This window comes from Cupressus sempervirens, chromosome 10, assembly GCF_028749045.1.
Source record: "Cupressus sempervirens isolate cs-2001-9-10 chromosome 10, ASM2874904v1, whole genome shotgun sequence".
Classification (NCBI taxonomy): domain Eukaryota; kingdom Viridiplantae; phylum Streptophyta; class Pinopsida; order Cupressales; family Cupressaceae; genus Cupressus; species Cupressus sempervirens.
The window spans coordinates 519,518,682-519,539,964 of NC_143127.1; the positions used below are offsets into that span (position 1 = coordinate 519,518,682).

General features: G+C 34.9%; 1 protein-coding gene across 2 annotated transcripts in view; it reads right to left on the reverse strand.

Moving 5' to 3' along the window:
• The window catches only part of RMI1 (recQ-mediated instability protein (DUF1767)), a 314,057-nt gene that overhangs the window by 229,999 nt on the left and 62,775 nt on the right, over positions 1-21,283 (reverse strand). For both annotated transcript variants that reach the window (XM_089807777.1, XM_089807778.1), the window contains exon 3: positions 3,251-3,396. In XM_089807777.1, the coding sequence (XP_089663903.1) occupies positions 3,251-3,396 (146 nt within the window). The remainder of the gene's footprint in view (positions 1-3,250; positions 3,397-21,283) is intronic.

Here is a 21,283-nt window from a genome sequence, read left to right on the forward strand (position 1 = left end):
TTCCAGATTTCAGACTAAACATCATAAGTAAGATAGATCAAGTTAATCAAGTAATCGGCATTGATTTACTGTCTCAATCTCTTCTGTCGTGACCCATTGTTGTGTTTGTGGAAGACAAGTGCTGGAAAGTTTGTCTTGCTTTAATTTCTAGTCAATTAGGAGTAGAATTCTTCAATGATAAAATGGGTTCACTCTACGTGCATTGGCTTGATGACAAAGTGTTCTCAACGTGTGATACTGCAGCAACAATTTGAAGCATAGCCTAGCGTGGGCAATGCTATACACATGGTCGCAAAGATCAGAGTCCTCATTACTTTTTTCACATGGTAATATAGCGTTCCATTTCACTTCTAGCATTCGTCATGGGACAAGAGAATACTAGTGACAAAATGTTACCCATTGTCATCAATACATCAAATGGTAGAGCTCATTAAGTTTAATATTGTAGAAGCTCTGCAATCACTCAGTGGTGGAATGGACTATTCACCCATCTTAAAGGACTAACTGAAGATGCAATTGTTGATGTAAGATGCTTTGCTAGTCATGCATTCCAGACCTGTGACCAAATGATGTTAACTGGGAAAGCTTATGGTACTTCCAACTTTAGCCTCAAGGGATACAAATTGATTATAATGTTTAAATTCTTTTAAACATTATATTCACGGAGGAGAGCTATAGGATATATTTTGTAATCATATTTCATAAGGCAGTTATGTAAAACTAAATAGTTTCTGAAGGAATTGAACTAGTTTTCAGCGAAGGAAACAGTAATGGAAATTTTAAAAGATTTATTCTTTTATTAGAAACAAAAGAAAGCAGTTACATATAACTGAAAGAGAAGAAAAAAATCCTTTAAGATGAGATCAAAAGGACATTGTAAAGGGTCCAGATTTTCTGATCCCCCTTGTCCTTTGAGGAATGAGTGTGAATCAGTCAAAAGAGGGCATAATTATTCAAATCTGAAGATAGAGAACAGACAGCAGTGATCTTCTTTAGACATGTTTTCTTGTACAGGGGAGGAGAGCCATTGAATTCTCTGATTTTCGTCAAGAAAATATAGGATATTGTATGGATCTGTGTGCTCATTTGTACCTTCTTTTGACTGTCATTTTCCTTCAATTTTTTGCAATCACTCCTTGATGTTTTTGCCTGTTATATCAGACCATGCGTGTGTTGATCATATGATCTTTGAGTCTTAGATGTTCATAACATTTAAAAGAGATTGTTGTTTATTTCCTAATCATCCTTTGTGGGTGCTGAATGGATGATCTTTGAGTCATTACATCTGTTCTCCTTATTTCCGAATTCATAATTGCATCTATATCATGGTTATGCAAAGATGTTAGTTTTCCTTTTGTGCTTTCTGGTTAAAACATTGCCTCAAAAACCCAAATTACATCATAAGAGGGAGTTTTATCCCCAAAATTCAAAGGAAAAACTCTTATTCAACAAGCAATTTCTCCAGTCGTTAGTTTTACTTGTCCTTCATTCTGGGCATATTGAGTCATTTTCAAAATTATCTTGAAGGACAAGTTTGTTTACCAACACCCACCAATTACATCTCAAGACTACATTTTGTGAAAATTTCCACATATTTAAACACAAATACATGGAGGATTTTGTATCTTGACATTACAAACGCTCATACTTAGCTCTTCATTCTTCTTTAATGATTTTTTCATTCAGCTTCGTCCAATGCAATCATCATTAATTCTTCGAGACTAGCTTGTTCCTTTCTATTGGCATATCTACTAATAGACTACCTTCTTTCATGCGTTCCCAGGAATCTCCTTTGAGGAAAGACCAGCATTATAGTGACTAAAAAGGAGTATCTACAAACAATTGAGATGTGAGGCTTTCTAAACAGAAAATAACTGAAAAATCAGTCAAATCTGAGCATCACAAATCTCTAGCATCAAATTTGATCATGATTGCAGTCTTAAAGAGGCAGAGTGCCTGGCATGTTCTGCAAAAGCATTTTTTAATAGGAAAAAATCTGACTTACTAGTCTTGTGTATTAGGGTTTTCTGTAAGAAGATTTTCAGAATTCAAGAATAAAAAATTCAGGAGTTTCAGTGTTGAGTGTATATTTAGTTGTAATTTACAGAATTAGTTAATGTCATTTCCACTAAATTCCAATCGTTGTCAGAAACACAGAGAATTGCAAGAAAACACCGAAGCCAAAAGAGCAAAAACTTCAAACCCAAAAAAAAAATGTCAGAAAGAATCCAATTCCAAAACATTGAAGTCAGAATTCTGTAAAGTGAATCAAAATTGGCAGCTTCATGCCCACAGTGGCCATTACAGTCCATTGCTTTCTATCAAAGAAATTCGGATACAGTCAAATTTGCTAGGCAAACCAAAAAGATTCATTAAGATTCATCCAAAATAATCACCTGTGTAAACACACAAATATATTCCAAAACACTAATAAAATAATTTCTATTTGCCAAATAAACCTATCTTGGCATTTAATATTAAATTTTGAGGGTTTTCTAGTTTCCCCCGGCCATAATTTTCTTGAAATCTACTGTTCATGGTTTTTTGTTCTGGATTTTCTGTTAGGATTTTTTGGCAATTCAACATTTGGGGTCTGGGTGAATAAAGCGTAAGAATTTCCTCTTTTATCTTTTTCTGTTGAACAGTGCTACTAGAAAGATGCTGCAACAGCATTGTTAGATCTGCCCTAAATTCTCGTTACTCTATTCTTGGGCTGTGCTTTGCTTCCTGACTGCTTTGCTGCCCGGTTCTTCATTTTCATTCACTGTTTTGGTACCATACACCATGTTATTCCAATGTTGCCCTGTTATTCAAAAATTAAGACTATAATCCTAAAGTAGTAAGCATTATAGCAGAACTTCACAATTTTACATGAATACAATATGACTTCATATCAATGTTTAACATTCATAACTCTATGTTAGTATACTATAAAGTTTTAAATAGCTGTAGGCCCTTTAAAATGCATTTTTTCCATTGTGGGATGTCTCTTTAGTGTTTGTCTTCAAGTCTACAGTTACAAATAAAATACACCATTTGTGTTAGGATAGACTCTGCAAATAGACTTTGGCAAAAACATTGCCTAAGGGAATAGTTCTTAGAGTGTAATTAGCTATTTGAAGATAGTGATCATAGATTCCAGCAAAGACGACTCATTAGAAATTCAAGATCACCTTCAATCAATTATATTTTCCCCAAAAAACTCCTAAAACAGAGTTACACAATGTGGTAAGTCACAAGAAATACTGACCGTCTTCCTCGTGGTGGCTTGTTCACTTCTTGGACAAGCCGTTCACGAGCTGCTTCCAGATGCTCCACAAACCCACCAAGAACATCAACTACTTCTGGAACAAGCATGAGAAGCCCACGTCGTACATGCACATTCCGAACAGCAATCTACAAAGTCCAACAAAATGAGTCTCTCAACCTTATATTGCAACACAACATGAGGTTGATTGGGTAAAATAATAATAGTCACCTTCACTGCCCATAACATCAACACATTTCATGCTATTGGATGGAAAAAAGGCTTTTATGTAATCAGTTAGAGAAATGTCAATATTATTATTTTCTAGAACCAAACATGTGTAATCAATTCAAGAAATACATTTAAATCTTATCAAGCTTGTCAAAAGGACAACTGCATCGTGCTCAGAGATTTACATCTTACAATTTGTTTAACAGCTAGCTAAATTACAAATGCTAATGTTATTGTTTCATGCTTTCATGTTATCATCCCAAGCTGTTCTCTCAAACTAAAATATCAATCGGTATCCCAATGGTGGTGTCTTCTTGCTGATGGTGTTAATGGCAGCTTATGGTGGTGAAAGACTAAATGACATGGACGTGTCACAAAAAATGCGTCTCCTCCTCAGAAATTGTGATACATATTTGAAAATGTGTTAACCAGCTGAATTAAATTAAAAATCTCATTATTCCAAGTTGTCATCCCATCTCCAAAAGCTAAAAAAAGAAAGAATGCACGTCATGGGAGCTTCACATTCTTGTCTATAGAAATCAATTTTTTTTGATAAAACATAAAACCATATAAAAGTAAAGATATATTAAAAAATCCTTAGAAACGTGTACAAGCCTTAAAGTCAAAAAGGCATAGGCATATAGATACAAAAAAAAAAGCTCAAGAGAACCAGAATGAAGCAAAGTAAAATACAAAACGAAATTGTGATGAAATGCCAAGGATTACGTAGAAACTTTGCATATCAAAAGAAAGCAAAATAAATTTACAGTGCAAATGTTTGAAGAGAGATTTCACTTTTATGAGCCACAATAGTGCATGCTTTTTAACTTATAGCTGTTGCTGGAAAAAGACAGACTTCCAGCCTATAGATATCAAAGGACTCATATATTACGTATTTTACAATTGATATTTACTCTCCATGAACCTTATGTGACTCTTGTAAAGTCCAGTCTGAATAAAGGAAGACTGGGGAGACAGACTCTGGCCTACTTTGATCTGAAATTGTCCGTGTGCAGAGTAATAAGCCATTTCCTAATCCGTCTGGTCAGAATATGGGATTCAGGAAACCTGTTGAGTGCTTTCATTGTGGTCAGTTGGGTCATTATCAGTCTCAATGTCCTAACTGGGACAAGCCAAAGGTAGGACCTAAGCCAGCTAGGTCTGAAGCGACAGTTGGTGATTCTGCCAAAAACCACCGTATCTTTGCAACCCTGGATCAGAAGCAGGCCGAACATCAGAACACGGTTATTGAAGCTCAGGGTAATACTCTAGGTAAGAAAGTATCTATTTTATTTGACTCTGGAGCTACAGATTCATTTATTTCTTCTGCTTTAGTTGCAAATAGTGGTATTCCTCTGGTAAGGGCAAGGGACAGATGGCATGTGGAGTTAGCGTCAGGATCCAAGGTGAACGTTGATATTGTTGTTCCTGACTGTAAGATCCATATGAAAACTTTCATTACTTCAGCAAACCTTAGGGTTATACCTTTAGGATCGTGTGATATAGTTTTGGGTATGGATTGGTTAGAACAACATCAAGCCGTTTTGGATTGCAAGGATAAGTCAATCAGTTGTGTAGATGATCTTGGATTAGCTAGAGTTATTGTGGGAATCAAGAGACCCATCTCTTTGCGGACAATTTCTGCCAAGCAACTAGCAAAGTGTGCTCGAAAAGGCTGTAGTTTGTTTTCCATATCGGTAAACGACTTAATTGATTCCATGGATAAAGGTTCTTCTCTCGATCATCCAGTCTTGCAGAGTTATTCAAATGTTTTTGTTGAAGAGATTCCTGGAATACCTCCGAGGAGAGAAATTGATTTTCGAATCGATTTAGTGCCAGGAACGGAACCAATTTCCAAGACTCCTTACAGAATGACAGCTCAAGAGCTGGTTGAACTCAAGTTTCAGTTGGAGCTGTTGGAGAAGGGTTTAATTCGTCCCAGTGTTCCGCCTTGGGGTGCTCCAGTGATCTTTGTCAAGAAGAAAGACGGCTCCTTAAGACTTTGTGTTGATTATAGACAGTTAAACAAGGTCACAATTAAGAACAGGTATCCTTTGCCTAGAATTGATGACTTGTTTGACCAGGTCAAGGGTGCCCGAATCTTTTCAAAGATTGATCTGAAGTCCGGATATCATCAACTTAGAATCCATGAAGCTGATATTTATAAAACAGCTTTTTGCACCAGGTATGGGCACTACGAATTCACAGTGGTACCTTTTGGGTTAACAAATGCACCTTCTGTCTTCATGAGCCTTATGAATGGTGTGTTTAGAACTTACCTTGACAAGTTCGTAGTGGTATTTTTGGATGACATTTTGGTGTATTCTAACTCTGTTGAGGAGCATGAGCAGCATTTACGGCAAGTTTTGGGATGTCTTCGTAGGAACAGACTGTATGCCAATCGTGAGAAGTGTGAATTGTTCAGATTGGAGATTTTCTACTTAGGACATATCATTTCAGGTGATGGAATTTCTGTAGATCCATCCAAGATTTGGGCTATTGTTTATTGGCCAGCACCTACAAATGTGTCCGAGGTTCGAAGTTTCATGGGTTTAGCAAGCTATTACCGTAGATTTGTGTCAAACTTCTCCGGTATAGCGCATCCTATTACATCCCTTCAGAAAAAAGGGAAGAAATTTGTGTGGACAGAAGAGTGCGAGGTAGCATTTCAGAAACTTAAGGAATGTTTGACCAGTGCACCAATTTTGGCAGTTCCAGATTCTTCCAAGGAGTTCATGGTTTGCACTGATGCATCTTTGGATGGCATAGGGGCAGTGTTGTTGCAGGATGGACCTGTTATTGCTTATGAATCTAGAAAATTAAAGAGTCATGAGGTGAATTACCCTACTCATGATCTCGAACTTGCTGTGATTATGCATGCTTTGACTAAGTGGCGGCATTTTCTTCTGGGTCAACGTTTTGAGTTACATTTTGATCATCGAAGTCTTCAATATCTTTTCACACAACCAGACCTCAACGCTAGGCAGCGAAGATGGATGGAGTTCCTGTGTAAACACGATTTTGAGGTTAAGTATGTGCTAGGAAAGGAGAACGTGGTTGCTGATGCACTTAGCAGAAGGCGGCATGAATTATCTTCTTTGATCTTAACAGTGGATCTTAGGGATAAGATTCTTCAAAATCTTTCTGCAGATCTTTATTTTCAGGATGTTAAGGCTGTTATTGACAGCGACAACATCTTAGTAGGGCGTTTTGAGGGGTATTCAGTGAAACCTGATGGTTTGCTGCTGTATAGAGGGAGTGTGTACGTTCCCGAGTTGGGGGATTTGAGAAATCTAGTTATGTTGGAAGCTCACAAAGCACCATATTCAGCTCATCCCGGTGTCAAGAAAATGCTTTCTGACCTTAAGCAGCATTATTATTGGCCTGGAATGAAAAGAGACATAGCAAATTTTGTGGCTCGATGTTTGGAGTGTCAGCGAGTTAAAGCTGAACATCATCACCCTGCGGGACTATTGCAGCCACATAGTATTCCAGAATGGAAATGGGACACCATTTCGATAGATTTTATTACTGGATTGCCTATTACAGCTCGTAGACATGATGCTATTATGGTGGTAGTGGACCGATTTTCAAAAGTTGCTCATTTTGTTCCGGTTAGATCATCCTATAATGCAGCATCGGTTGCCAAAATATATATGGAACAGATAGTTAAGTTACACGGAATTCCTAAAAAGATTATTTCTGATAGGGATCCAGTGTTTACTTCGTCTCTTTGGAAATCTATGCAGTGAGAATTAGGTACTCAGCTGAATTTCAGTTCAGCTTATCACCCAGAAACAGACGGACAAACTGAAAGTGTCAACCAGATTCTGGAAGACATGCTTAGGATGTACATAATGGACAAACAGAATAAGTGGGAGGAGTATCTACATTTGGTAGAATTCGCGTATAATAATGGATATCACAGTTCCATCGGTATGGCACCATTCCAAGCATTGTATGGTAGACCTTGTAGGACACCTCTCAGTTGGGACAATTTGGATGACAGGATTCTTTTAGGACCTGATATGTTGCAAGATTTGGAACAACAAGTGAAGAGGATCCGAGAACACCTTATTACTGCTCAGGACCGACAAAAGAAATATGTTGATAAGCATAGGATTGACCGTCAGTTCTTGGTTGGTGATAAAGTGTTTCTCCGGATAAGGCCGCGTAAAAGTCCAATTCGTTATGGAAAGGGGTCCAAGTTGGCACCATGATTTGTAGGTCCGTTTGAAATTCTGGAACAGATTGGACCTATTGCCTACAAACTTGCCTTGCCACCGAGTCTTTCACACATTCATAATGTATTTCATGTTTCTGTTTTGCGTAAGTATATTCCTGATATTGCTCACGTGCTGGATTGGAAAAATTGCAGATTTTGGATTGTCAAATCATGCTGGAACCAGTGCAGATCATGCAAAGCAGAACTATGAGTTTAAGAGGAAGAGAAATAAGGCAGGTAAAGGTCCTATGGGACCCCAATGATGAAACATCTGCTACTTGGGAGGACACTAAAATGATGAGAACTGCTCATCCGCATTTGTTTGCTGACTTCCAGGCGAAAGTCGAAACCTAGTGGGGGAGGATGTCATGCCTGACCTTTTCTTGGAATTTACTGCTTATCAAGATTTGTGGTTATAGTATCTTTCTGATGATACGTTCTTTTTATCTGTTGAACTTGGTGTTAATGTCTTGGGACATGTGTTATTTCAGAACATATTGCTATCTCAGATTTCTATGTTTAAGTTCACTGTTTTTACAATATTGTTGTGTAAACATTTTTTATAATTCTGTTAGGAATTATGTTAGAAATTTTACTTCAGATTGTTATGGTGTGTTTAATTTGCAAACATTGCTAGGTTATTCAATTGCCAATATCAAATCTATGATATGCAGAAAGAGTTTTTCTTGCTTAGGCATATTGTTATAAAATAGTTCGATCTGATTCAAATAAATTAAAAGAATTATATTTTGTTAAGATGATTATGTTACAGTTGTGTTAAATGATGATAAGTATTAAAAGGTTCTCTTGTTTATATATATATATATATATATATTCTTCTGGTTATGTGATTAGGGTTTTTTTTTTTTAAATACCAATAGCTTCATTATGATAATGTGTTGTATTTATTTGGAATGGGCTTAAAACCCGTGGCTATACCTTTCATGAATGGATTTATGGCATCTCATATTGTTTTATTGGTTATGAAAGGAGGTTTTATTAATAAAAAACCCTAAGGGGTTTTGCTTTGCTTTTGAAGCATATCTTTTAATGGGATATCTGCATTTTATCGTTGCCAAACTTATGGCGGTGGAAATGGAACTGCCATTTCCACGGTGCTGTGGTGAACTTCAGTGCAATGAATCTGGCAGTTGCGTATTAATGAGATATTATGGTTTAATGGGTTTTGTTGATCTTTTCGTTGTTTGAGTGGGTTATCTTTTGAGATAGGGCCAGAAATATGGCCGCATTGCTTTGATCTTTAAGCATCTGTAGCCCTTGATGCTGGAAAATCGGCATTATGGAGGGTCTTGTGGAAAGAGATTTTGTGTTTATGAGACAGAGATTTGAGAAGTTGCTGACAGTCAGTTCATTTGATTCATGGTTCGGGTTTTGTTGCTAGAAATTGTTTCCTCTGTTGCGAGCAAGTTCTTCAATCTCTGTCTTGTGGAAGTGCGGTTTGGACTTGGGTTTTGGGCTTTGGCTTCGAGCTTTATTGCAAAAGTGTTTTCCATCTTCATTACTCACGTAGGGGCAATTCCTTATCCTACTCTCTTTCTGTTTGTAATTTTATTATGTTGTAGATTAGCATTTTGCAATGGTTATTTGCTCTTATAATGTGAATCTATATTCAAAGATGGATATGTACAGAGCAAGGCACTGTGTGCAATGCCCTGTAGATACCCACCTTTGGATGTGGAGTATGGGAATACCGTATTGGGTATAGTGATGAGTTTTATATTCAGGCTTTGCCCTAGCTATACTGTTCTGTTCGTGTTAAACCCTGTCGGGGCCTCATTTTGAGACAGTTAGCTGTATGTGGTTTTGGTATTATGGCTTTGTCAGGGCCGAGTTTAGATAGAACCCATATCTCGAGTTATTCGAATGTGTGGTTCTGCCACAATCATGTGTACGTATTAGGTTGCAGTCTCACGACTGTTGGAGGGCACAGTTACTCTGTTTTACGAATTAGCTAATTGGAACCGTTGTTTGAAAAGATGAGGAAAAACATAGTGAACTGTATGTGACTTTTGATGGTAATGGCATTAGGATTAACGGCATAGGAGACCATTTTTCAAAATAATGGTGTTTGTTTGAGCTCGGTTGTATGTAAAAAGAGTTTTTATAAGAATATGTTAGTGTGAATTGTTTGAGCTTTTATGTGGTATCATTGAGTTAAATCAGTAGGCATTATGTGTTTACAATTTCATACTATTGCAAGGATCTAAGGTTTAAGCCGTAACATAGAGTCACCTGTATGTTGTTTAAGGTACTGTCATTGTTTATTCAGTTGTATGGGTTTGGAGGGATAAAACTCGAGTTTGACCTTCAAGATTATAGAACAGGTACGATAAAAAAAAAAAAAAAATTGAAATGATTTTAGAGTTGTATAATGCTTAATAGCATAGTAAAGCTATCGACTGTCATTATCATGGAAATGCAATGTGGTTCGAAATCGTATTATTGTTACAAAGTATTCATTTGATAATTTGAAATTTAGATCTTGCTGTCGGTTAATATCTGACATGGCAATTCGTCAAACAGTTATTTGGGAACTTGAATTTAAAGTATAAGTTTAGTTGCAACAGCATAAACTTCTTTTTATGGTTGTAGAAATTGATTTGTCTTGGATGTTGTATTATCAATATCTGTATGGTCGTCATGTGAACAGATGGTATGTATTTTATTGTATAAGGATTATATAGCTTAATGGCTTTTGGTTTAAGGCATGCTGAAAGTTAAATTGCACTTTTGTGAATCGTATTTTGGATATACCATAACATGGTAAAGGATCATTTGGCTGTATATGGATTTAATTATATTTGATTTTGTTGTGAAGTATCTTTATAGTAAACATGGATTGTTTGGAATGTTATGTTGAAACAGAATTCTTTTTAATTTATCTAGATGTATTTCAGTCCATAAATGAAATGGATAGTTGTTTTGCGAAAGGCAGCTTTATGATATAAGTTAGCCAATTTAAACTAGAATATCATAACGAACATTATTTTATTGTTTTTTTTTGGTCTTTTCAAAGGATAAATTTAGTTTACTTTGACAACAGGAGTAAGTAGTATAGTGTTACGACTGGTAATTATCATTAAACCGGTGTAATAGTTTAGTTATAGTTACGAGAGCGTAATATTATAGTACTTATTTCTGTTGTTAAAATAATCTAAGTTTACTTTTGAATGTGACACTAAAAGATGAGTTTGTTTATCAAAAGATGAAGAATGTAATAACTGATTTGTTATTCGTAATTGTGCATTCTTAGAATATCTGCTTGATGTGTATTATAAGGATAACTATAATGAACGTATATCGAGGTGGCTGAATATCGATTTATTCTAATTCAGTTGATTAAATCAGTGATAACCTTAAAATAATTTGGGGGGGGTTAATTTCATATAAAATATATTTGGCCTTACCTATGACTTAAACTTGTATGGTTGAGTACGGAGAAAAAGGCATATTTCTATTTTGTCTATGATAAGTATAATAGAAATTACCGTTACGAGTTGACTATGGGCATACCATACACGGATGCAGAATCTTAGTGCCATAACGATGACACCTCAGTATATATATGATTCATTTACGGGTTATTCTTAGTGCGAGTTTAATTTTGCATTGTTAAGTAAATGTTTACTTCTTGCATATTAATTTGAAACTGCACTATGTTAAAGTGGTTCAGATATCTGCATTATGGTTTATATATGTTTATTCTAACATGTATGCAGGTGGATTAAGCTGTTTTTTTTAATCAGTGTGTACTGAGCCCCTTGTTGTGTTGTGTTGCGTTGTATGTTTTTCCAGGTGCTTCAAGATTGTTTAGCAAATAACCAACGATGACTGTTGTAGTACTTTTGAAACAGCATTTAGGATTCCTATGTTAGACATAGGTGTTTAGAAAAGATGATGTATTACATTATTGTACTGAACTCGATTTGTATTAGCATCATTATGGAAACATATGTGGATGATATTATATTTCTTGTTGAGGTTTTCAGATTAAGAATGATTCAATCTGTGTATTTGTACTTGTATTAAGATAATTTTTATAAAAAAAATTATTGCGGATATGGTATTTGTTACTTGAACTTGTTACTTCTGAAATTCATAGATGTCAAACAAGTCATATCTTAGCCAAACTAGTCACTACAAAATTCATGTGTCAGACAGGTTCAGCCCCAGTCAAAGTCATCACAGAAAAGACCCAAAGATGGAGCCTGCAGGAACCTAAGAAGCAAAAGTGGTTCAAAACATAACATTTTTGTTAAAAATGACAATTGAACTTCATGTCAATATTTCTATCCAACTATTATTAATTAAAACCTTCAATAGAGATCATTGTTAAGTGTTAACAGCTTTCCTTAAGGTTTTTCCAGCATATTGATGGAGTTAAGCTTATATTTGCTTCAGCCTATGAGTCACAGAGGAGTTGGAGTTTAATTAGGAAAGCCTGAGAACAGTTGCAGGTACTGCATTCTGTTTGAGCATTGCTGATTACATCCATGTAAACCTCTCAAACGTGAAGTGATAATCAGTGGTTTGATATTGACTAAGGAGATGAAGGTTCCTTAAAAAGAGAATACAAGACAATCTTTCCATAACAAAAACAATCAAGAATAGAAACACTGAAGATAGAAAGGAAACTTCCTACCAGTACCTAAAGACAAAAAGCATAAAAGGAAGTTTCCAAATAACAACTAAGATGACCATTATATCAATATTAAAATACTATTTTAATACCCTCCCTTTATGGTCATTCTACTAACTACCCTACAAAAGACTAGACATTATTTGTAGGTCATTTAGCCATAAATACATAGAAGGCGGACTTCCTCTTTAGAATGCTATGCGACATGAGCCTTCAATTGTGACCCTCCCTGTAGGGACTTCTAATCAGCCAACTGCTTTCTGCAGAACTTACCTCATATGACCAAAAACAAAAACAAGTTGAGTGCCTTCCAACATGATGTTGGGTAAAGAAGCCATCCTGTTGAAATTCTGATTATTGCCAGATTTTTAATGTATATTATTCATCATCCTCAAGAGGAAGATTTGGTCTTCCTTTTTGTACATTGGCGGTGCTAATTATATCACAATACTATTATAATATAATTATATAATTCAATAAATAATTTTATTATAACAATAAATATAATTATTATATTATAATACATTTATTTATGAATTAATTAATGTCGCAACTGGGACGTCATTGTGAATCAGTTATGTAAGCCTCTTGAAGCTAATCATCAACACTCCCTCTTAGTTAGGGAGGCTTTCGTATTAGGTCGAATCATAATGGCTGCATCATTATGATTCACCATAAACATCTGTTAATGTTTGGTAGCTGCTGTGGAATAACTTTATGGTTATTCATGAGATATAATATTATATGAGATATAAGCTTATTATTTGATATATATATATATAATATAATTAAGTTTTTATTATTAATTATCTGTTTATTGAATAGACATGTCTATTCATTTATCCATGCTCAATATAAATGAGAGGATGTTGAATATGGAAAACATATACTGATTAGAAGGCAATGCCATTACATTTGCAGCAGATCCTTCAAACTTAACATGGTATCAGAGCAGGCTTTCTTTGGGAACATTTGAAGTTTCACAAATGGTAGAAGCATCTGAGAAGCGCAGAATTTTAATGGTGTCAGATCTCTTCAATCCTAATCTCGGTGGCAAGGAAAATCACATTTATCCTCTACCAATGCCTGCTAAAATTTGGCCACATGAGGATATGGCAAAGATGAATCCGCAAGTACATGGTCCATATTTATATGTTATGGCAGCTAGAAAGCTTTCGCTATGTTCACGGGTTTCAAGTTTTCAAACGACACCATAGATCATGCAAGGCCACACAGAAACAATTGCAAGTATGCAGTTGAGCATTCGGATCATATCTCTTGACAAATTCCATCGACTGTTTCTCTTCGCATTTGGGATATGCGACCATATGCTCCAAGGAATCGGTGTGAAAAAATCTTGACAGGTCAAAACTCATTAATTTAAGAGAAACGAAAAAGTCAAATTATCCTTTGCTATATAATCATTATGTGTAAGAAGGAGCCATTCCAACATGAGCGGTAGTGGAAGCAGAAATAGTAGAGGCCATGTGAGCTGCTCACCATTATGCGACGGCAAGAATGTGAGTGTCAGATATTCGTCTGTGTCACATGCAAACAATCGCTTTAACCATTTTGAAAATGACAAAGAAAAACCAAGGTTGCATGGGTACTCGTACCCACACCCCTGGTACTCGTACCCACGTACCCAAGTACCGGGTACACGTATCCCACGTACTGGGTACTCGGTGGAGAGCATCATAGCTAAGGACCTTGATTAAGATTCTGATTTTTTTTTTTTGGTTTTTTGTTTTTGTATTAGCTTGTTGTTTATCAAACTTAATTCAATACCAAATCAGTTTGAAACTTTGATACTCACTAACAATAAACTTTATCACTGTTCAAGTTAAAAGTTTATCATTTGCAATATGTCATTGTCATATGGTTTAGGATCTTCTTGTTCATGTTTAAAGTCTGCCTTCTTTGTTATGCATCTAAGCATTTATCATGTATTATTATTTCAAACATATAGCAAATCTGAAACTGAAAACAGTCCATTACATTTGCAAACTTTATTACTGTTCTTGTTTTGAAAAACCATTGTCATGACTCATAAAATCAGATTTTTTATAAATATAAAAGTGTAAATTTTAAGTAAGTTTGACATACCCAAGTACCTCCGTCCCCAATTATGAAAAATACTTTAAACATTCAGCAATAGCATATATATATTTGACTTATAGCTTATATTTTCAAATTTCTTGTTTTGAATGCTCAATGTCATGACTCATGACAGATATTTTGATTTTTATATTTTCTATAAAATATTAATTATATAGAAAAAATTAGGCTTACACTACCCCCGTCCCCTATTTTGAAAAATATGCGTACCCGTACCCGCTCCCATACCCGTTCCCGTTCCCGTACCCACGTACCCATGCAACCTTGAGAAAAACTCATGGTTGGCACATCCTTCGACTTTGAACTAGTTGGTCTGGAAGCTGGTGAAATGGGACCCTCTTAACACTTATGACTCTACCTGCAAAGATTGTCCTTCAAAGCTGTACTCCGGTGGTATGTGACACTTGAATGATAGGCATCTCCCCATTATAGTGGCAATATGGCTTGGCGAATACAACCTTCGACACGATATTAGTATGACCCCGCAAATTGTGATGGGGTATTTACACAATGAGTCAAATTTAGACACTAGCACACAAGTTAGAAGATGGATCGATTTATCATTGCGGATTAAAGAACGCGAAATGGTTTGAAGATTTCACATTGACAGAGTAAAGACTTTTGGGGATTTGACCATGAGTTGAAGAGTCACCTTTAAAGTTTGTAATGAGATTGTTGGGAGATATAATCGATTAAATACACTGATGTTAGGGAGTAAATAAAGTGAATTTCAAGCGCCGATTAATGTGGAGAAGTTCTTTGGTCCGTTCAAGATGATCGAATAAAATAAACCACCTTGAACATGGAGGATTAAATGCATACAAATAAGGTGGAAAATGCATCACATAAGGAGGCATATATAAATGTATCCGATTATCTTTCACGACCATGGAAGGAGAATTTGAAAAAGACAACATATGAACGGGAAAGTAATAAGGTATACATTAATGGTAGTAATCATTTCATATTCTTTTATGTTTAATAAATATAGTATGAGATATTATAGTTGATATATATGTGGTATTTTATTTAAAGTGATATTATCATTCAAATACATATGGTAATGTATAGGTTATAGATAAATAATGTTTATTTAATATACGATTGATATTTTATGAGATCAATATAATATCATTATACAAAGGCGAAAGAATTAAAATTTTATACCACATCAATAATGACGAGGACAATTAAGGATGTTGATAATTATTTATTTTCCTTGAGTATTTTATTTAATAATTAATTTGTAATCTCTCTTATTTGTATTTTTATATATAAGAGCTATGTGCCTTGATCTTTTCCTTTGAGAATGTTATTGAAGGAAAAGGGAGATTGAAATTTAGAGAGAAAATAACATTTCATTTGAGAAAATCTTGAAAGAGAGGGAGAAGACTAAGGATGCTATTTGGTTAACCTTCAGTGAACATGATCTTATTGATTGAGAGGGAGTAAACCACGTTGAGCTGGTTTCTCAAATGTTCAATAAGTTGTCACAGTTATGAGGACTATGACTATGTATGGGTCTATCCCCTGTGTGCATCATGAGGAAGTGACGACTTCCAAATGATAATCACTTGTATTTGGAGAAGTTGTTGTAAGGTGATGATCTTACAATAACTTGTATTATGAGATAAAATAAATTGAGTAAATGGTGAATGTCTTGTATCTCAACATTCTGGGAGGCCATTACTCTTAGAGTACTTGGTGAATATCATTGATATTCTGGGAGGCCAATACTCTTGCTATCAAATGTGGTATCTAAAAATGTTTTGAGTAAGTGGTGAATATCATTGATATTCTAAGAGGCCAATACTCTTGATATCAAATGTTATATCTAAACGTTTTCAGTGAGTGGTGAATATCATTAATATTCTGGAAGGCCAATACTCTTGATATGAAATGTGATATCTAAATGATTTTGAATACTTGGTGAATATCAGATGTCGATATTCTAGGAGACCAATACTCTTGATATCAAATGTGATATCAAACCTTGTTTTTGAGTACTTGATGAATATTGGATGTTGATATTTTGGGAGATCAAGACTCTTGATATCAAATGTGATATCTTACCGTAAGTTTGAGTAATTGATGAATATCATATGTTGATATTCTAGAGATCAATACTCTTGATATCGTATGCAATATTAATGGTGGAAAACTTTTCAGATATTACTAATGGTGTAAAATTCATCTTGTGTTTATCCTCCCTTGCTAAGAGGGAGTGTTAAAGTTTGGTAGCTTCTGTCGAATAACTTTATGGTTATTCATGAGATCTAATATTATATGAGATATAAGCTTATTATTTGATATATATATATATATATATATATATATATATATATATATATATATATATATATATATATATATATATATATATATATATAATTATTTAATATAATTAAGTTTTTATTATTAATTATTTGTTTATTGAATAGACATGTCTATTCATTTATCCATGCTCAATATAAATGAGAGGATGTTGCATATAGAAAACATCTACTGATTACAAGGCAATGCCATTACATTTGCAGCAAATCCTTCAAACTTAACAACATCACAATGGTTTTTATGTTCTCGGATAACACCTCATGTGATATTGAATATTATGTTCTCGAACATCACCTTAAGTGATATTGATCATTCGATATCACACTGACATATTCTTTGGATATCTATCATTATGATATGTTCTTCAGATATCACCTCATTTGATCTTGAACATTAGATATCTATCATTATAGTATGTTCCTCGGATATCACATTTTATGGTATTGAACATTTTATATCTATTATTATGGCATGTTCTTCGAATATCACCTGACGTGATATTAAACATTAGATATCTTTTATGTTCTATAGATACCACTTTCTGTGATATGGAACATTAGATATATGCCATTATGTTAAGTTCCTTATATACCACCTCAAGTGATATTAAACAATATGTTAAGTCCCTTGGATACCACCTCAAGCGATAGTGAATAATAGATATCTATCATTATGTTATATATATGGATAGAAAAGATCAAGAGCATCAGAAGGAAAATGACTTTAATAAATATACGGATATTAATAAGAGACAAACTAAAAAAGTAAAACATAGCACTCAAGAGAGGATACTTATCCCACCAATCTAGAGCAAATGCTCAACATCCTTCCTAATGTAAGTCCTTCTATATGTATGTGAAAGTCTGATTTGTAGTCTCTTCTAGCATCTCAACTCAATGCTATGCATAACGGTAGTTGATATTTGTAATGAAATGAAATCCACACTTGAGTTCAATTCCCATGATTCCAACACTATAGATTCTCATCTTACACACCCACCACTGTCTGAGTTTCCTTTATAGCACATTCTAGCATTGAATCAACTTATCAGATCAGGTCACACAAAAAAACACATCTTGTCTAATGTGGTTACAAACATGGCTCTCTAAATACATAGTACTTTCTAATCATTCCAAATCATAGCTTTCACTGGAGATCTTCTTCAGAGTCAATCACCTTTCAAAGTGATATGACATAGGTAAACCTAGATCTGCACTAAGCATACATTGTTACCAACAAATATGCCAATATGGGTCAAGCCCTCAAAAGAAGCTAACAGCATATGAAGCAACACTTTTAGTGGGTATTCCTATAAACCTCTTGCATTCCAATAGTCTAGTTATCACCTTTTCATGCTTTCTTTTGTAGTATGAATATGATTTTCTCCTGAAGCAACATTTATGCTTATCAACACAATAATTTCATCGACACCCATTTTCTTTCACCATTCCAAGTTGCACCATTTCACATTATTTCAAATGAATAGAAATATATACATTTGTAAATTGGTTCAACCAAAATTTTCTTGCACCGTATTATAACTACAAAATTGCAAATTGTTGCTAGTTAGGTAAAACAATCCTTATTATATTACTACGTTACCAAGTTCGAACCCTAGTCCCTCGAACCGAGTTTGGGTGCAAACCCAATACAGGTTTGCAGCTAGGTTTGTGTGCTCTGAATAGGGTCCGCACATGGACCTCCTAGTTCATGCAATGTCGAGCCAACATGGACCCATGAGTCCCCTCAGGTCCAAGCATGAATCTTGTGTGGGCCGCACGCAGACCCAAGGCTACCCAACCTAGACCTAGGCACACCCTACGCAAAGTATTTAGAACCCGCAGGCATAAAGAGGAAATGTGCGCCCAAAGCCAACTCCAAATACAGTTTTTTATTGCTTTTTTCCTCCTAACCCTAAAACAACCCTAATAAGGAGGCTACAAATAGATTTCATTTCACATTTGCTCTCTCCATCTTGCAAGTTTGAAGTGAGGCAATTGAATGAGAAGGAGATCACTTGTGAAGTTGCAAATACCTTTTCAAAAGCATATTAAAGTGTTTAAGGTGTGCATTTCAACCATTATACTTTAGTTTTTTAATAGATTGTTTCAAGTTTGTAAAAAGTTGCAAATTGTTTTCAGGCTATTGTAGAAGTGTTGAAGTTTGATTTTTTTCTCCATTCTTGTTATAGATTGCAACAATGAGTAGTCAAAGCTAAATGGCTAGCTCTCAAAGATTGTAAATTGATAAAGGGTCTCCTTTTTGGAAATACACAAAAAGACTTTCTCAATGTCTTAGAGGTGGGGGGTTTATATGGAAATGTAATCTTTGCATTGTAGAATATAGAAGCTCCTACTACCGAGCAAAACCTCGAGGTAAAGGGATTAAATGTGTGAGGGACCAAATAAGAAGGGTCTACCCACCTGCACAAATAGCAACATTCATTAAAGAACAAGATGTTGATAGGTTAGTTGCAAAAGGAAAACAAAGCTCCGGTAAAAAAACCACCACCAACAACTCCTCAACATGCCTCTAGACATCCCTTCTTGCCTATACCTTTTAGGGAGGAGGACGAAGATGTAGATGAACCACAAGTCACCACCCGCAAGAGAGGCCCACTAGATCAAGCGTTTCAAAATGAGGCAAGAGACATTGCTGATGAAAAAATTGTGCGTTGCCTCGATGTGAATGGCCTTCCATTTAACCTAGTGAGGTGACCCTATTAGAGGGAGATGGTGACAATAATAAATAATGCACTTTCTGGTTACCAAGGTCCTAGATTTGAAAGGTGTGCAGCAACTTATTGCATAAAGAGAGGAAACCTGTAGAAGACTAATTAAAACCAATTAAAGATTCTTAGGTCCAAATAGGTGTATCTATTGTCTCTGATGGATGGGAAGATTGCAAAAAAAAAAAGTCCTTCAATCAATATTATTGTTGTGTCCCACAATGGGACAATGTTTTCGGGGGTGGTTGATTTGAGGGGGAAGTAAAAGATGCAAAGTATATTTCCTAGATTCTTATTGATTTCATAGCAACACTAGGTATTAAAAATGTTGTCCAAGTAATTTAAACAAAATTGTAAAAGTTTACAGGACAACAAGTGCTTTGTTAGAGGCTAGATATGACCATATCTTTTGGCCTCCATGCACTACACACTCTCTTAATTTGGTGATGCAAGCAATTGGCAACTTAGTAGACTGGGTGAAAAAAATTATGAGAAAGGTGAGGAGATTCAAATGTTTGTGACAAATCACCATATGTCACAAGCAATTTTAGATCTTTCTTCAAATTGGAACTAACGAAGGTAAATTTTAAAATTACCAATGTGATTGATGTATTCCAAATGGAGATTTGAAGACTCCTAAATATGAGAGGAGACATGTCTCTATAGTTAATAATCATTAGTTAATAAATAACTATATGTATAACTCATCTTTAAGCATATATGTAATATTAATATATTAAACATATATGTAATATATTATTATATTATTATATAATAATATATAATGTATAATATATATAATATATATTATATTACATATATAATATATATTATATATAAGATATTTATCTTAAAGATGATTTACCAGTAACAAGGTATCTCATGATAAAATCAATCAGACAGAAGCTACAACCTTAACACTCCCTCTTAGCTAGGGAGGATTTATTGAACACATTATGCCCTCAAGAATAAGAAGAGATGTCATCTCAGTATGATATTCAATTCGCTATGAGACTAAATTTTTCACCTTTTATAACACACAATTGAAGTAATTTCTGGCAAGATCCAGCCCAAAGAACCACCACCTTAAGTGTGGTCTATATTAGCAACTATGGTGTCTGGCAAGATTCAGCCCAAAGAACCATAACAAGTAGTTATCATTGTGTCTAGCAAAATCCGGCCCAAAGAACCATGATAATAGGTTTACCATTTTTAAGATCGCCACCTTACAATGGTTACCTTTTGATTGTTCATTATCATGGTGTTTGGCAAAATCCAGCCCAAAGAACCATGATAACAGGTCTACGATTTGCAAGATTGCCACCTTACAACGGTTACCTTCTGATTGTCCGTTATCATGGTGTCCACTAAAATCCAGCCCAAAGAACCATGATAACAGGTCTAACATTTATAAGATCGTAATCTTATAATGGTTACCTTCTGACTGTTCATTATCATGGTGTTCGGCAAAATCCGGCCCAAATAACCATGATAACAGGTCTACCATTTATAAGATCATCATCTTATAATGGTTACCTTCTATTTATATATGTCAATGAAAGATTGTCACCTTTTATTACATATCATATGTTAATCATAGTTACAGGACTTGGACTCGCCTCTAACTTGAAAAGTTAAAATCCGACTTGGACTCGAACTCGGCAACTGAACTCAGCCAAGACTCGAAAAATCGAAAAACCCATGAAATTCAAAAAATTTCAAGGATTTAACGATTTTTTC